This window comes from Montipora capricornis, chromosome 7 (assembly GCF_036669925.1).
Source record: "Montipora capricornis isolate CH-2021 chromosome 7, ASM3666992v2, whole genome shotgun sequence".
NCBI lineage: Eukaryota > Metazoa > Cnidaria > Anthozoa > Scleractinia > Acroporidae > Montipora > Montipora capricornis.
Window position 1 is genome coordinate 43497331 of NC_090889.1, and position 19211 is coordinate 43516541.

At 39.3% G+C, this 19211-nt stretch overlaps 1 protein-coding gene and 1 long non-coding RNA gene across 2 annotated transcripts in view; one reads left to right on the forward strand and one right to left on the reverse strand.

The window, feature by feature from the left end:
* The first annotated feature begins 992 nt into the window (after positions 1 to 992).
* LOC138057248 (uncharacterized) lies at positions 993 to 3674 on the forward strand. The gene is made up of 2 exons (XR_011133627.1): positions 993 to 1580; positions 3160 to 3674. It is a non-coding gene; the product is annotated as an uncharacterized lncRNA (long non-coding RNA).
* A 3352-nt stretch (positions 3675 to 7026) lies between these two features.
* The window catches only part of LOC138057996 (tyrosine kinase receptor Cad96Ca-like), a 48576-nt gene continuing 36391 nt past the window's right edge, over positions 7027 to 19211 (reverse strand). Inside the window, exons 6-9 of the mRNA XM_068903893.1 lie at positions 18623 to 18663; positions 17762 to 17858; positions 12217 to 12313; positions 7027 to 8070 (exon numbers count right to left, since the gene is read on the reverse strand). Coding sequence (XP_068759994.1) covers positions 7948 to 8070; positions 12217 to 12313; positions 17762 to 17858; positions 18623 to 18663 — 358 coding nt within the window. The 3' untranslated portion in view covers positions 7027 to 7947. The remainder of the gene's footprint in view (positions 8071 to 12216; positions 12314 to 17761; positions 17859 to 18622; positions 18664 to 19211) is intronic.

Sequence of the window (19211 nt, forward strand, 5' to 3'; positions counted from 1 at the left end):
GTGAACGTTCTTCGTGCTTTCAAAAAGGAGAGTTAATTATTTAACGAGGGTAAAACACTTTACAGTAAAAAAAACTGATAAACTAGTGGCCCTCATTATACTGTACATGAAATCTATTAAATAAAGTGATTAATAACTAAAAAGTAAAATAAAGAGGACTTAAGAAATGGAAAAATGGTCGAGTACTAATTTTTTTCTTAAAAAGCTTCTCATTCTGACTAGATCTGATGTTAATAGAGAGCTTATTCCACTCTTTCAATGCCGTGACTACAAAGGTCCTTTCTGTCTGTGTTTGGCGCGAGATTTCGGGCATCTCAGGGTTACGCTTCCATGTTTATTGGACAGATACTTAGGGCATGGGGCATAAGGCATTTAAACACAAGGCATAAATTGATTAATTTCGTCCTAAAATGGTAACCAATCCAATTTCTCAAAAAGCTCAATAGTCCTCTCCTCTTTTGTTCTAACTACTTAATGCTCCAGATTTAGGGAGCATCCTGGACTACACTGGAGATCGTCCACTACAAGAGGTCCTTGATGAAGATCGAAAACGGGATTGGCGCAATGCTGAGCTAAGGCAGGTCATCAAACAACAGACAGGACACAGGAGAAACTCACTCATTGACAGCTTGTTGATTGCTAAAGAGATCATTGATGCCCAGGCCAGGAACAAGGAGCATGAACAGAAGGCTTCGGAACGTCGGCAAAAAATCCACAAGTACAACAGCTTCCTTGCAGGAACCCTTGGCCAAAACAAACGACGCCTGTCCTTTGCAGATGAAGTTAACAACGCTTGCCTTGCAATAGCACCGAACTTTGTGGGCACTGAGTCAGTGCCGGGAAAGGCCAAGGAAACACGTCGTAAGATAAAAAGGGAACTTTCCAGAAAGCGAAGGCCATCTTTTTCGGATCAGATTCAAGTGGCACAGTCTGCTATCCTTGATTACCAAAAGAAGTTTCCATCTCTCCCCACCTAAAACGAACAGGTAAGAGTATCCTACACGCAATAAACGACTCAAGTCGTGAAGTAAAAGGTTTGCTCAAGTGAGGCCCAAAGGAATAAGAGTGATAAAACAACATATTTTAGGGTTCACGTGAGGTTACGAGCGCTTTATCGGCAAGAAAAAATGGTTATGACTTTCTTGAACACTTGTTACTGTAAAGTTCTTTACCTTCAATTTTTTCTGTATTTCTTCATCGAGGGGCAATTCGTCCTAAAGAGAAGAAAGGTAAAACAAACGCTGTTCGGGAGGTAGGTCCGCAAGGCAGTCGGCCAGTTGGTGAGAGCGATTTATCAAAAAGCAAGTTGTAGTGCAAGAAAACCTAAAATCCATCAGTGCGTTAATCCTTATCATGGGAAAGGGCCCACCCAAGGAAGCAGAGAAAACTACTCATGACCGGGAAATCGAGTCCTCAAACTTCGACTTGTTTATTAATTTTCCGCATTGCACCGAAGAAAAGCGAACTGTTTTCTTGTTTTTCTTGTATTCTCAGGCGATCAGTGACCTGGACCCAAGGGACAGTTTCAGCTATTACACCATGATGGACAACTCCAAACCAGCTCGTAAGAAGTCTGGAGAGTAAGTGTTAGTGTGGATGTCATAACGATTATGTTTCCCAGAAAGTCAATGTTGTCTAAAGAAAGATACAATCCGGATCAAAACATTTTGGAACATTTTGGCCGAAAAGTAGAGAATTTATTGTACATGCTTCCTAGTCCATCGTCATATGAGCAACGCGTGTTCTTCTTTCCCTGCCCTTTTCGCCCGTCCCCCTTCCCCCTGGAGTGCGATGTTGAAACATTTGAGCGATTGATGCACTAATCTTGATTTCGGAGACAGTGAAAAGTTAACATTGTAATGGGGGAGGGGGAAAAGCGCGAATTGTCCCAATAATTTTGACCTGGATTGCAGGCTTCGTTTGGGCGAGCATATTTGCTCTTACAGCAAACGCTCCAAATTTGTTTAAATAAAAGCTAGGGTACTGTAAACTCTTCCACCTTTGTAGCTGCCTCCAGTGACGAGTAAAAATGTATCTCGTTACCAGGAGCCCATGAACTCGTGGGCTCCTGTCGTTAGACAAAAGTGAAATCTGTAAGCATCACTCTCAGTAGGGAAGACGTTCACTCTATCATTCAAGAAGCAGCCTTCATTGACGAGTAAAATCGTCTGGTGTTAGGCAGTAAAATCTGTGAGTATAACTCTTATCAGGGGAAGGGTTGAAGAGTTTTTGCGTGGCCCTAGATGTTAACCTTTTCACCCCTGAAGCAGCCCCCATTGATGACTACAGCCGTCTGGTGTTAGACTGACTAAAATCTATAATATCACTCTTAGCTCTTAGGAGGGAAAGGATTAAAGGGGACAGTTTTTGAGTGGACCTAGATGTTGTTAACCTAGTCACCCCTAAAGAAGCCCCCGTTGACGAGTAAAATCGTCTGGCGTTAGACAATAAAATCTATACGTATCACTCGTAGTAGGGGAAGGGTTAAAGGGGACACAGTTTTTGAGTGGACCTAGATGTTGTTATCCTTTTCACCCTTGAAGCAGCTTCCAGTGACGAGTAAAATCGTCTGGTGTCAGACAGAGTAAAATCTATAAGTATTACTCTTAGTAGGGGAAGGGTTAAAGGGGACATGTCATTCTTTAAATATGTAGTTGCGTAACTTTGAACAAACCGTCCAATTTGAGAAAAATCTGGATACTTTTCATCACCCAATCAAATGTCAACATAAATAAAAGAACCGAGTATTGACCAATCAGGTTGCAGCTATTAGGGAACTTAAGGACGGAGTCTACTACCCTGTATTAGTAAGCATCACCGATAGGAAACCCTAGTATCTCGAGATGCGCAGAACGTATGCGCAATAAGCATAGTAGGCAAAGTCCTAAAGCAGCTTTGTGGGTTTTAACTCGCCTCTAACAGTGAGAACAAACCGTTTTTGGAAGCTATATAATTAATAGATAACAGGACTACATGATTGTCCAATTTGGAAATAATTGGATTAAAAAATTCCTCGGCTGCCAAATTGGCAGGTCCAAATTGTCAAGCGGCAGTCCTCAGAACTTTTCTCGAAGTATTACATCAGTCAAGAATGATAAGGCTGAAAAGTCATCAATACTTTTAGTCTGACATCAAACCCTCTTTTCCGTTTCCTTGTAGGAGCTGTGTGCTGGACATGGGCTTTTAAACTTCGAAGTACTTTTGATATTTATCCTCTATCGAATGGGCAATTGTTTCAACTTTGTAACTTGGCTTGCATATATAACGTTTCTGGATTTCAGTTAAGCAAACTTAAACATATTCTTTTTTACGAAGCATTAACAAGGGCTACAAAGCCAGTTTTGGTAATTCTTTACTTATAATTTTGGATTGGTATATTCGGTGCACGGACTAAAATATGGCCTACATTATTTGGAGCCTGGGTGATCATTCTAAGAAAACGAATTTCTAAAACGTTCCTACAAACTGGTCGAGGTTTACTGAAAAATACTGAATATGAAAAAAGTCAAGTTTTCCTCTTTTCTCTGCTATGAAAGTGATTATCTACAAGACTCATACGACCGAGTTTTTTTCTTGGAAACTGGATGTTCTCTTAGATGCATCAGAAATTATACTAAACCTCTTGATACGAACCTAAAGCTAACAAAGATAAATAAAACGCAACACAGAGCACACGTTTGTGGTGAATCAGTATCTTCTCTCCGTCTCTATTAGAAACAGATGTCATTATAACGTTGTAAGATTGAAGGAAGGCTCTTATAAACGACAAGATTGTCCTTGTATATAGACAGGGTATCAAGTAATTTTCGGTATCAACAAAATATTATTATAACTCCCCACTCAACAATTTCCTGCAAGAAAATGTTATTTGCCGCACAATTTGCGATGTGGCGCAGAAGATAGTTGGAGCCAAATAACTCGTATCCAATCCGTGCTGTGGTTTTATTGACTGTGGCCTCATAATCTTTTACAGCTTTCGGAACTTTCTAGGCATGAAAGAATAACTTCCAGCGAGCGAATCCCTGTTCCCCATGATAATTACTTGAAATCTATTTTTAAATCGCGTCCGTGTTGTGAAGGTTATTTTTATCACGCCTACGAGCCTCCCTATGCCCAAAAAACCTTGAGTCAACCTTTGCGTGTAGCTCTCTGCTTTTAAAACTATCCCCTTTGCAGGAGACTCAAATAATAACTTTAGTCTGATTGGCCATTCTAAGCAGTACGTGAAAAGCACAAGAACTCCTGGCGTTCCAAAAATAGAAATATGCGCGCAAAGGTTGGCTCGCAGAACTTGAATAGGAGAAGCAAGCTTTTACTGATGGCCTTTATCTGTGGTTACCATGACCGTGCGGTGTACTTTCACACCAACTGACCAAGGTGCCGTCTTTGAAGTAACCACGCAATATAACACGGAATTCAAATAATTTTCATCGGGATATAGGGCCAAATATGGGGGACTCGCCTTGTTACCTCAAACTCTCCTGCTATCATTGTGTAAGGGGTAGTGACTATTAAGTCATAGACATGGGCCCAAAGAATGAAAGAGAAAAAACTCTGACTATGCTGAAAATCGAACCCAAGACCTCCGAATTAAATTACCAACTCATCTCTCTCTCTTCCGGGGGGACTCGAAATGATTCAAAGAAAATATGCTGAGATGCAGACGTGAAATAAGGTGGTGGCGACGAGGGATGCGTCTTTCAACATTCGTGTCTGCACACACTTTGGTATTAAATGGAGCGGCGAACCAATCAAAGCCCTTGGGGTGTACTATTCTTATGATACTAAATTACTGCATGAAAAGAATTTTATCGAGAGGCTGGACAGCGTCAAAAAGCTTGTAAATATCTGGTCTTCAAGAGGTCTTTCTGTTTATGGGAGAGTGACAGTTATTAAGTCCTTAATCATTCCTAAATTTGTTTATATTTTGTCGCTTCTGCCGGCTCCAAAGGAAATCGTCCAAGAATTGAACCGAATATTATTTAAATTTCTATGGAAAGGAACGGATAAAGTAACGACTGTCCACGATAAATGAATACGAGAACGGCGGACTAAAAATGATTGATCTTGAAAGTATGATTAAATCGTTACGACTAGCCTGGCTGAAAAGAATCTTTGGAGAAAATGACGGTGCTTGGAAAAGCTACCTACAAGTTTTATTGCAATTACGATATTAAAGACTATTTTGTTCCTTCCCTCTTTTATTCCGAGTTACTTCAGTGGTGGTCAGAATTCCGAGACGTTTAGGATACTACAAAAAAAGAATGGCAACATATTCTGGAATAACAAAGAGATACGAATAAACAACAAACCTATCTTCTATCGAACTCTTTTTGAAAACGGCATAACTTTTGTAAACGATCTTTTATTCAACACAGATACCACAAACTCTTTCAAGTTTTTTTCAAGCAAAATAAGTAATAATAACTTTTTAACTTGGGCGGGACTTCGCCACTCCGTTCCATTACAACTAAAAACCAGGGAAAGCACTCCTTCTGAAATTTCTTTGTTGGTAACGATAGAGGGCAAAGACTTTGATATGTTAAAAAAGAAATCTAAGGACTATTACAAATTAATAAAAAACTCAAAAGCCAAGCTTCCAAATAATTCTCAACATCTGAGGAAAACTTTTAATTTGTCAGAGGATCACTTGACAAAGGTTTTCTGGCTACCGCATAAGGTGTCCTTTGAACCATACATAAAAGCATTTCAGTACAAAGTCCTTGACTCGATAACAGAGGATAAATGTTCGTTTTGTAACTTAGAACCGGAAGCTCTACACCATCTCCTTTTTCATTGTAGCCTTGTGCAACCTATTTGGAAAGATTTCGAATATTTCTTCTTCCTACTGACCAGAGAATTCGTCCACCTTACTCTGCAAGATGTCATGATTGGTATTATTTACGCAAATTGCCCTTTACTAAACTATTTGATACTAGTCGCTAAATCATATATATGGGATTGCAGAAGAAATCTGTCTCCTCCTGTTATAAACGCCTTTAAGCTAAAGGCAAAAATTAAGTATGAAACGGAAAAGATTATATGTGTAAATACTAATAACATGGACAAATTTAACAAGAAGTGGGATTTGTGCATGGGCTCTGAACCTAACCCGTAATCTGTTTTTGAAGTGTGTTCTTAGAACTGTACGTATTTGGCTGTACATGGAATCCTTTTTTTTTTTTTTCATAATATTTAGATAGGCATTAGACAAGTATTGTAATGAAGTGTTAGTAAATGCAGTATTGTAAGTAGTGTAATTTGATGTTTTAGAATTGTATTTAATTAATGTATTTAAAAATATATAATAATAATAATAATAATAATAATAATAATAATAATAAAAAGTGTCTGCACACACTTCGCACAGCGGAATCGTGAATACGCGAGCATCTGTGGAGGAAGGAGGACTGTGCAAGACTGAGCTACACAGTAAGACCGGAAACGAGTCGTTGGGAGTCAAGTCGCTATTTTCCAGCAATTTAACATGTTCTACGTGTACAAAGTATTGTTCAAGTATTAAATCTTAGTCCCATTCTTCTAACCTGGGTCTCGTTCGTTTTGACGAAATTTGCTTATTTCTGTGCCTAAAATCCAGAGACACTCGTGGTTTCCCTCACTGGATCAGTGATTTAAGATCAAAACAAAAAAATGTTTGTATAAGAATACGCCAATAGTATTTACGTCGGAGGCCATGACGTCACCTCATTGTTTCTCAATTTCGGCCGTCACCAGTCCTACGTCAGTGTTGTAAGTGAGAAATAGGCCATTTTAGCTTCCTTAGGACTGTTACTCTAAGCGATGCTAAGTGTCAAGCATTTGAGATGGTAAGACCTCGCTCTTGCACACAGATGATAAGTGAACTCCATGGTGGCCCATTTCATTAAGAGTCAGAGGTGCAGCAACTAACCCGCGATCAGGCGCTCTTTTCTTTTTGGAAGGACGCGAAAAGTACGCGCTCTCCCTGAAGAAAAAAAAAAACGCCTGATAGCAGAATATGTAAGAAGCACAAAGTTAACGTTGGTTTTTGACAAATGTAATTAAATCTTTTAGAAGCGTTTACACAAGTTTACATAAATTACGACTTTGCTCAAAGCAATTAGAACTTCAACATGTTCCTGGTAATATTGATAATAATAGTAAATAATAATGATAGATAATAGCAAAGCACTTTAAAGTGCAGCAATTGGGGGCTTAAGTAAGGACAATGTCCACTAAAAGACAAGTTAGAAGAAAACTTTGCAAGATGGTAAATCTTAACCGATTGTTCAATAACCTTCAAGTGGACCTCAAAGTTGGTCATCCCACGTCGTTGTCAAGGAGACAACGACCGAGAAATGTACCAAAATGTGATACTCACGTGCAGGGCCTGCAGAGTCTTTGTTTTTTGTTCACTAAACCCATTATTAGCTTTTAATTAATTTGCAGCGTCCTCATTGCTGTCGTCCTACTGTCTTAGCTTCCTACTATGGCTGCCATGACTCCTCTTGCAAGTTTACCGGCTAAACGTGGTCATTTGCAAAACTAAGAATTGGATGTTTTCGGATTTTTAAACCACGCATCAGGGTGACCGATTTTACTTACCCTACATTTTATTTACTTGAGGTTTAGTTTTTAAGATCTGATGAAGCAAACTCTTACATATATAGGCTGCTACACCTTAGTCATAAGCATGCTATACCTAACAGTTTCTTTAAATGAACAACGTAACATCCCGAAACAACAAGAGCCGTATATTCTGTTGCTAACATTTTGTTTCAAAACTCTCTTGTTTTACTATGAATGTTCACTGAATAGCGGGATTTATCATTTTATGAATTTTCTACATATTCAAAGCGTTTTACGCTAAAATGACAAAAGTGATAAAATATCGTCTATGGTTGTGAATCACTACGCTTACTGATTCTCTTTTTAACCCAATTAAATCAAAAGAAACTGATTGCCTCTTCACAACTTCAGACTTGACCATTTCTTCTTAGGGCGTGGCTGAACTGAAGCCGCGCACACGTCCTCGACCATTGAGTATTTTGTTCCATCGTACTTCGATTCGTCCAACAGTCCGAGGTACAACTGAAAAATTCACAAAAAAAAACCATCATTTTCTAATCTGTTTCGTGCTTGATTGTCTGCTTTCTGCTTGACTGCTTGTCTGACCGCCTTGCCTGGGTTTAAAACACATTTCTTACGAATAATTCAATTACGATCAACACGACTCTATTTTTTCTCCCAGAACGGTATTAATAAATAGCAGAGAGAGTCATCATTGGGTCAAGATAACTATTCAAGTAAGACTTGGCGGAAATAGCTCTGTCTCTTCAGCTCTAGCTCATCAGTTTACTGACGCTAGTCTCTGGAATGCACTGCCTGTATACAGACAGGAAGTCTAGACAAGGATGTAATTTGTTTAGTACTTACGTGTAAGTACTAAACAAATTATATCCTTGTCTAGACTCCCCAAAATATTAAGAATGTAATGATTTCAAGTAAGGCTATAGTCCTCGCAGTTATGGACGCAATTTAAGCAATTGCGTAGAGAAGCCCTGAAAAACTCATATCCGCAGTTCAGTATATAATTCACTTCACATAATTATCATTTCGTTCATTGATTCATCCCTCAAGGAAAAATTGGAACCCACAAATAACCAGCTCTCAACGTCACTGGCTTCATAGCTCAGTTGGTTAGAGCGTCGCACCGGTATCGCGAGGTCACGGGTTCAAACCCCGTTGAAGTCCTGAATTTTTCAGGCATCTCTACGCAATTGCTAAAATTGCATCCATAACTGCGAGGATCATAGCCTTATTTGATTTCATATCCGCAGTTCAGTATATCATTCATTTCATATATCATTTCGCTCAGTGTAATGATTGATTGCTACATTAGTTGTCCTTGTTAATTTTTTTTCTCTAATCTTTATTCTATGAAGCAAGACTTTTAACCTAATTAACAATTATATATATTATATATAATTCAATATAGTCCAAAAGACGCAAATCAATCAGTGGAAAAATACGACCAGCGTACTGAACTGGTTCAACGCCCTACAGCACAAAGAAAACCTCTCATTCATATGCTTTGATGTATGTGACTTCTACCCCTCTATCACAGAAAAACTGCTCACCAAAGCACTCGACTTCGCCAATACCTACAGACCCATCAGTGCCGATGAAAGAGAAATCATTTTCCTCTCCAAGCAATCTCTCCTGTTTTCCAATGATTGCCCCTGGGAGAAAAAATCCTCTGCCAGCCGATTCGACATAACAATGGGATCTTTCGATGGCGCTGAAACATGCGAACTAGTGGGCTGTTATTTATTGTCTTGTCTAACCAAAACGTATGGCAACAGCATCGGCCTATATAGAAACGACGATTTGGCAGCTTTTAACTCAAACCCTCAACAGGTCGAAATAATCAAGAAGGGCTTCTGCCAAATTTTCCGTGAAAACGACTTAAAGATCACAGTCGAAGCAAACATCACTAAAGTAAATTTCTTAGACGTCACCCTTGACCTCCAATCTGGAAAGCATTATCCCTACACAAAAGAAGGAAACATCCCACTCTACGTTCACAAGAAATCCAACCACCCCCCATCCATCCTAAAGAACATACCGGAATCCATAAACAAGCGCCTTTCAGAAATTTCTTCCAACAAAGAATCATTTGATAAAGCGAAAGAAACCTACCAGGCTGCACTCAACAAGAGCGGCTACATATATAATCTAACCTACAGAAAAACAACTCCACAAACCAAACACCGCAAGAATAGGCCTAGAAACATCACCTGGTTCAATCCTCCATACAGCCAAAACGTCAAAACAAAAGTTGAAAAGTGTTTCCTCACCTTAATCGACAAGCACTTCCCAAAATCACACCCTTTGCACAGAATTTTCAACCGGAACACTCTCAAAATTAGTTATAGCTGCATGAGCAATGTAAAAACAATTATCTCCAACCAGAATAAAGCCGTCATTAACAAGTCATCAAATCCACCCGCTCAAACTATCAACACTTGCAACTGCCGTGACAAAGGATCCTGCCCTCTAGACGGAAAGTGCAACGTGCGCAATATCATCTATCAAGCAGAGGTCACAACATCTCAGTCAAAGCAAACTTACATCGGTCTTTGCGACACATCATTCAAATCACGTTATAGAAACCACACATGTTCCTTTAGAAATGAACGCTACAGAAATTTCACTGAACTTAGTAAATATGTATGGGGTTTGAAACACAAGAAAGTCGACTATCACTTTAAATGGCGGATTGTTAGGCATGCGAGATCCTAAGAAGTGTAATTTAAGTCTGTGGGAGAAATACTATATAATTTGTAGACCAGATTTGGCGACCCTTAACAACAGAAATGAGCTTGTAACAAGTTGCAGACATGCAAAGAAATTCCTTCTTAATAGCGTAATTATTTTAGGTTTATTTTTAGCAGCTCACTGGAAACAGTTTGTATTGTTTAACCGTTGCTATTCACCCCAGCCTATAGTGAATTGCTACCGTTTTTTCCATTTTTATTTCAAAATCACTGTAAAACACCATGTATTCCTTCTTTTTGGCAGTTGCCTGATGATTGCTTCGTGAGAAGCATGAAACGTGGAGTAGCAAATAAATGTTTTTGACCTAGCTCAAGTTTACGTCTCTATTCAAAGCTCTGGTAGACCCATTGAGCACTTTTAGCAGATGATCAATTTATCACGTTATTTCATTATACATATATATATTCATGTTTTCAATCTGGATCACCTACTCGATTAGTCTCTACTATTTTAGGTGTCCCAAACATGCTCAAAACTATTCTATATATTGCTTGTTTCTTTGTAATTCAGGGCTCGAGACTAACGGTAGCCAACTAGCCACAGACTAGTAAAAAATCTGTTTTGGCTAATGGTTTTTGTTCTTCACTAGCCATTTTGGCTAGTGAAAATATGTGAGCACTGGAGGCCCATAGGAAACCAATTCACAAAACGAAATTGAGTCAGAGAGTGCAGAATTTAAAACATTGGCTATAATAAATATCATATATAATTTATAAACCCAAACAGGAAGTTTAAATTACTGAAATGCGAAAGAATGATTGACCTTTTTGTTTTTTTCCCCTTAGTCAAAAGCAAATAATGACAAACGAACTGCTTGCCAGTAATGATTAGTCATGCATGAAACCATGCGGAGCTCTAGGGATTAATCATTATGTTTCATGGGCACAGTATCTCGAGGTCACAAACGCTTTGAAAAAATTAAAAAATTCGCAACTCCAAGATTTGGATGATGCCTATATAATGTTGACGCCTATGTTTGCAATTTGTAAATAAAGTTGAGATGGAAAGAATTACTGTGTTCATGAGAAATCGTGAATCAGCCGCATTTTGAAAGAAAGGAATGTTTTTCGATGGCGAGTTGCGAAGTTCTGTGAGAATTTTGCACGGAAGCGAAAACTTGGGTTTTTGTTGTTGTGCCACGCCTATAATTATGGCATCTATGCCTAAGTTTGCAACGTATAGAGGTAAGGTGGAACGAATTATTTTATTAGTGAAAATCGCGAATCGGTATTTTGAAGGAAAATAATGTTTTTCGGTGCGCCAGTTCAGAAGTTTTGACGGCAGTTCTGTGAGAATCAAGGTCACAAAAACTTTGTACTTGCCAGATGTTCATTCAAAGCATACTGCCAGCTACACAGGCTAGCATTTACTTGACTTGATGCGATGATGGATATTAGAGTATCTGGCTAGTGAAAAATTTGTTTTGGCTAGTTAATAAAACCTGTCACTAGCCACTGGGCTAGCAAGCTGAAAAGTTAGTCTCGAGCCCTGTAATTATCATTCGCTATTCATTGCTTTTCTTTTCTTTCTTTTTTTCACCTTGCAAATATATGTATTTAGAATAAGTTTAGAATTTGAAAAATTGGGAAAATGGAAACTTGAATTGTCTGCCAAAACGTGGCCTTTCAAGGGCCTTTGAGGGAAGTTGTATGAGAGAGTTTTCATAACACTTTCGGACGTTATTTCCATATGTGGTGCTTCTTGGAGATATTTGTGGGCAACCACTGCGTCGGCAAATAATTGCCATGCATTGTTAGAGAGGTTTTCAACAGTCATCTGAAAACTTCTCTACTTGAATATCTTTATCGTTTATGAATAGGGATGTTAAAAACGAAAAAAGGTGTTGTGTCAGATTGGCATTTTTAACGCAAATCTAACGCAAATCTCGATAATTACCTCTTTTTCGATGAGAGAAAGCAGATCTTTACGAATATTTTCAAAATGTGGACGAAAGTCAGGATTTTCTTGCCAGCACCTCTCCATGAAGTGATACCTGGGAACAAACAGTTTAACGTTATCTTAGTTTTCACCCCCGTCCACTCATCTCATGTTGATTAATGAGAATTATAGAAGCAGTAACTCTAGATAATTTATAACTCGGTCTCATCCTTCTGTTAAAAAATATCATGATTTCAAATATATATCACCAGGGTTGCTGTTTTTAGGCGACGGGAAGACGATAAAGAATTAGTTTGTGAGAAACAACAGCGCGTTAGGAGATACATCATTTATGCATGTGGTAAAAATAATATTTTAAAAACAACGGAGTTTGAGATAAAACTATTCACAAAGCGTTCTGTTTCACAGACTAGGACTCTCCTCGATCTCGTCTAGCTATGACTTTTGTGGCAGCTAATCCGTACAGAAAAGGACGAAAAGGCTTGAAATACCGAAAACCACCGGTTTTTCATTTTCCTTGCAGAAAACAGGGCGCATAGAAAAGGACATTACGATGAAGACACTTCTTATTACAATATTCATTCGTTTGCTTAGGACGTCAGGCCATGTGGGTTCCCCGAGAAAAAGAATGGTGGCCAAGGTGATATACGATCTAACCCTCCTGTATTAGTTAACGATCTATTCTAAAATAAGCCTATCCTTTTTATGTGGGAAATAACATGACCGCTGAACTCGTGAGTGAAAACTAGGGATTTTATGGGCTAAGAATGACGACACATCACGTGATTATGTAATTAGTGCAAAAAGAGCAGCCATGGATCATCTATTACTGTACCCCCGAAAGCTTCCGAAGTTCAAATGTCTTCATTGAGGTCAATGCATGGTTGAGCATCTACACGTGAAATATAATGGAAACTGAGATCATCGTCTGAATTCGTGTAAAAGGCACTCGCTCTTTTGTTTTCCCCCATTGCCGGATGCGTTAATCGGTCAACATCTACTTCCCAATTGTAAGAAAATGTTATTATTTGTGACCTGATTGCTTGACATAAGTGAAGGCAATAACGACGGCTTCTTTTGGTCATGCCCCAACAGGTGGCCCAAGCTCTACGATTTGCGCGTGACGTAATTAGAACATCATATTCAACATTTGCGATGTGGCGCAGAAGTCAGTTGGAGCCAAATAATTTATATCCAGTGAGTGCCGTGTTTTTATTGACTGTGGCTTCATAATTTTTTTTACAGCTTTGGGAACTTTCTAGCCATGAAATAATTAATTACCAGCAAGCGAATCCCTGTTCCCCATGATAATTACTCGAAATCTATTTTTAGATCGCGCCCGTGTTGCCAAGGTTATTTTTATCAGAAGCCTTGCCTACGAGCCTCCCGGTCCTATGCACTATAACCTTGAGTCAACCTTTGCGCGTATCTTTCTATTTTTAGAACTAACCCATCAGCAGTAGACTCACATTTACATCACTTTGCATCAATTTGCTTGCACTGTTTTTGCTTTTTCAGTCTTTGTAAGACAATAACTTTATTCTGATTGGCCATTCTAAACAGTACGTGAAAAGCACAAGAACTCATAGCGTTCTAATTATAGAAAGATGCGCGCAAAGGTTGACTCGCAGGGCTTGTATGGGAGAAGCAAGCTTTTACTGATGGGCTCCTGTTTTTATCTGTGGTTACCATGACCGTGCGGTGTACTTTCACACCAACTGACTAAGGTGTCGTCTTTGAAATAACCACGCAATATGACACGGAATTTAAGAAATTTTCATCGGGATATAGGGCCAAATATGGAGATTCGCCTTGTTACCTCAAACTCTCCTTGGGTAAGAGGTAGTGACTATTTAACAATTAGACCCGTAGCCCGCATGAGGCGAAACCGAATGGGCTTTTGACCCGTGGACCTTGCGGGCTACGGGTCTAATTGTTTTAGTATCACCCAACTAGTCGGACAGAAAAGGCAACAATAAAGTTAGCAAATGCAAGTTGAAAATATATTTATTTGGGAATAAAACGAAAGAAAGCATCACGCTTTTTTCACTACTTGAGGACCACTACTAATAGACCTCTAGTAGTGTAGCCAATCCACTAGTTGGGTGATACTAAAAAGTCGTAGACCAAAGAAGGAAAGAAATTAAACTCTGGCTATGCTGAAAATCAATCCCAAGACCTCCGATTTAAATCACCAACTCATCTCTCTCACGAGAGGCGTTTTGGTAGATCGTTAAGCAAAATATACCCTTATGGAGCTCAGGAATGGAAGGTCAAATCGATAAACGAAACAGGCAGTGAAAAATAAACATCCGGAATCTTCAATGCGACAAATAATGGACTTCGACAACATTTGGCCGTCTAGTGGTGATCTGTTTTTCTACATATTTTACTAACGGAGATGTTATGTACAATATTGTAACCAAGGTAACTTTAGTTGGGTATGGGTTTCACAAACTCATTGAAAGAATCGAACATATTGAATGGATCTATGTTATCTATGTTGTCTGGCTATTGATATTCATTTGCACTCAACTCTGCACAGTTTCTAAGTAAAAAAATATATTTGGAAATGTGACTAATTCTTGACGTCCAAGATTTATTTGAAAGAAAGCTTGTTGTCTATTTCATGATTTATTATTCAGGGAAAAGGTTCTTCAGAAAAGGATTTCATCCTGACTCCAGTGAGAAATTTATTTACTTGCGTAAGGTTTTTGACACGGGAGTTTGCTTGCTTGGATGCTCGGAATGAAACAGGAAGGTGACTTTTGCCTCTAGATTTGTTCAGGCAGGTGACTGGTATAATTGACAAAGTACTTCGAAATGGTCAGTTCCAGATCAAGGCGTGGAATTCAAACAGCCAAGAAATCGACGAAACCAGCGGTGAGCAATGTACAGATTTGCTTAGTCACAAGTGGGACAGGGAGAAGACACATTTGCTCTAAATAGGATTCAGTTTTAAGACCGAATGAAGATTTCACAAAAAGATCGTACCTCGCCTTGCTTGCTCAGATGTGTGAACCTATTGACCTCATAGCATCTGTCACTCTTAAGCAACTACAAGAGCTGTGGACTACCGGGTATGGTTGGGATGATATCCTCCTTGAAGCAACCCAACAAAAGTAGAAGGAGAGTGAAGCAGCAATAAACCAACTGCCCACCTTCAAATTTGATCAGAAGTTAAAGCCAGCAGAAGCAATAGACCTACCCCAAGTACATGGCTTTGCAGATGGAGGAGAACTGGGATATGGGGCAGCCAATTTCTTTCGCTCGAAGCTATGCGATGGAAGTCATCAATGTGTCCCTGTGACTGTCAAGCCCTTTGACGCTCCATTGAAAGAAAAAAGCTATTCCCCGACTTCATATCTTGGGTGCCCGGCACTCGCAAGGATTTAAAGAGTACGATAAGACCTTTTGGCAGGAGTCTCGAACCATTTTGTCTTGGCTGAAGACTCCACCTCGAGAATTCAGTGGCGCTCGTTTCTAAAGCTGCCAGAATCCGAATGGCCACAGTTTGATGACCAAACACAAAGATCCCAACATAAATACAGAGACGCCTTACAAGAGATGAAGACCATCAAGAAATCTAAGAAACGAAACAAACTTGACGGAGATCATTGGAACACCAAAGAGTTTCAAACAATAAAAGCCACGGTCACTGGATAACCCAGAATTCTTTCACCTGTTGCGAAGTTGCTATTCATTTACAGAATCCGGAGAGTCCTTGCCTATGTACGTCGATTTGTTGAAGCCAGTAGGAAAAGAATTTGAAATAAGAGTCCCCTAACAGTTCAGGAACTGTAAGACTCCGAGTCGCTTCTTTTCAAGTGGTGTCAGATTCCCTTGATATATATCGCTCCTGAACGCGAATTGATTCCTAAATCTGATCACATCGGATTGATCAGAGCTTATGGCCGCCTCGAAAGTGCTAGTGCACTACCTCAAGGCATGATTTGCCCAATCATTCTGCCAAAAGACAATCAACTGGTGGTCCTCTTCTTGTACCACCTTCACCAGAAGCGAGGACATTGTGGTTACAAGAGCTTCATGTTCGAAGCAAGGCGAAAGTTTTGGATCGTCGGGCTTTCAAAGATGGCAAAAACTATTGTCACCAAGTGCGTCCGCTGCCGCAAACGTCGAAAAAAAACCCTTGACCAATTGATGGGCCAGTCACCAAGTATTTGAGTGGCTGCTTGATTCCCACCATTCTCGAATACCGCACTGGATATGTTTGGGCCATTGCAAGTCAAATTAAATACAAGAACACTTCGAGAAGCGCAAGTTATCATTTTGGGTATTCCCCAAGATTCAAAGCACTCTTTCAGAAAAATATACCTGTGATTTCTAGTGGAGATGGAATATCCAACGGAGTCGTCGAGTCATTGATCAGATCAGCTCGTAAGCTCTGAACAGCGTTTGGCAGAACAGAGAGCTAACTGAAGAACAATGGCAGACATTCCTTGCTGAGTTAACCTGTGTAGTCAATATTCGTCCTCTCAATCCGAGTTCTGTTGACATTTGGGAAGAACGTCCGGAATTCTCCCGATGCTATAAGTCCGTTAATTGGTCCTGGAGATGTCACTGATTGTAGACAACTATCCAACCAAGGATTTATTGGTCAAAAAGGTGCGGATCAAGACACAGAATGGTGAGTGCGATCGCCCAATAAGACGGCAATCCCTGATTGCCACGAACTAAGAGCTCAGTGCAAACGAAACAATAATATGGTTTATAATTGAGTTACACCTAGTGCGGATTAAATCGTTGCGCAATTAGACTCCTAATTTCTGGGGCCGAGTGTTTTGCACTCCGTTGAAAAATGTTTAATTTTTAGATATTTGGTGGCTAAGGCCGGAAACGCACGTTTTTTTAAATTTTAACTTGATTAACGATTAGCCAATCAGATTGCAGCTCGCTCTTAATCAGATAGAAAAGGGCCCTGTTATTGAAAACAGTGTATTCGTGGCTTCTGCAAATATAGGACACTGGCTTGTTTTGAAATGCGGGATTATGCCTTACAGAATTGTAAGTATATCTACATGTTGTAGAAAGATCGTTTATTCCATTATCCGATTTGTGTAGTTTTTTAGTGTGTTCATATGCATGCCTCTTTTTTCAGTTGACTATTAAGTTACTTTGTGCAACGTGGAAGTGCGCGGATTAAACTAGTCCAAAACCACTGGTAGATCCTGTGAACATTATTTTCCTTGTGTATGTTCACCTCAAGTAAGACCAATACCCACGGTGCTAAACACAAAAGGAACTACAAACGAGTTTAAGTGAGGCAATTTTATTGAAAAATCACTCCTAATTTTGCTTCCAATTCGATACGCTTTTTTCCCATACAAACCGTTGTAATTTCGATATTATGAAAATTAACGGTCATGTTGATATGATATTATAATTACGTCGCAGGCAAATCGTAGAGCTTGGGCCACCTGTGACACCGACTCTTTAGCAGCTTTCCCTTCATTTCTTTCTTTCAATAAAGAAGTACGTTACCCTTCCTTAAGGGCAAAAAATGGTATAAAAGGAGACTCACATAGTGTTGGCGATGTGTGGGGGTTTCGGCATGCGATAACCTTTCTGCAATTCTGCTATGGTCTTGGCCTCCGACCAACCAGGATATGGAATGCCTCCTGTTAATTGTCAACATTTCATTACTGTCATATCCTATTTACCACCTGCTGCAACAATAAGTTAATTGTAGTTTCGCAGGCATGTAAGTTTCAGCCGGCTTTCGTGCCCGCTTGTTGACAGGCTTAGCGTGCGAGAAGTGTAGTGGGTTAAAATTCAAACTACCACAGATGATGATTAAGGAAGATACGGTGGGGACTAATGACAAAGAAAGGTGCTATGGCAGAAGAAAATCAAACAATCGGAATGAACCTATTGAGAAAGTCCATGGACAGTTCATTACCCTAGACCTATGGGTGAAGTCTGGTCTCAACTTATTTCCGCAACAGGGAGAAGAGTAGAAATAATAATAATGACAATGATGATTATAATAATGACAACAACTACGACGTAATTAGATGCAACTGGATTCAATGAGCGTCACGAAGTGTCCCCTTGCTCTTTTCTCTGACTTAAACATCACTCGTATCTTGGAAATTTAACGTCACAAAGTTTCACCCCAAATGCTGCTCCTCGAGTATGGATAAACTGCTGCATTTACCCTGACCTAAAATATAACGCTAACCTTTACCTTAACCTTATTGTTAGAAATAGATATGAAATGCTTAGACTTAAAGGGACACTTCGTGTTGTCAAAATGAGGCTTGCGTCTATTTACTTGAATTTCTGGACATATGCGATGATGATGATGATGATAATTTGGACTTAAACTCGCCAACATAACACTTGTGAATAAATGTTGATTCTCAGTACACAAAACACCTACCGATAGTAAATATCTCATAAAGGACGACTCCATAGGACCACCTGTAAAGCAGAAATGCAGTTACATCAAAAACGTTCTAAATGATAAATATGCAATATGAGATGGCTATCTGTATTAGTATTTCCATCGGCGAACCTTATGGTTTTTGACTCGTTAAATAAATGTGTGATAAAGAAGGTTACCTCAAGAATTCAAAATGATAATCCTGTCGGTTAGATACAAAGTACTTATTACGGTAACATTTGATCATCACCAAAATTTACAGCATTATAAATGTGACTAAAATAATATTCCTTTCTCATCAATTGATTATTTTTTACAAGCATCTTTGTTAATACTATCTGCTTTCGTGCGGACGTCAACTGCATCAATGTCATCTGTGGTCCAACGGGCAGCGGTAGTGGAAACTTTGAAGCTGATTGAAACCAAATTCGCCCTTTGCAACTGGAGATCACATGGCACAAAAACCGCCATACTGGAGAGCAATTTGCGCACTTTGACATCTAAAACAAAGAAAATTTAAATTAACTTGCTTTTCTTTAGACGTCCCAATGCGCACTTTGCTCTCCAGAATGACGGTTTTTGTACC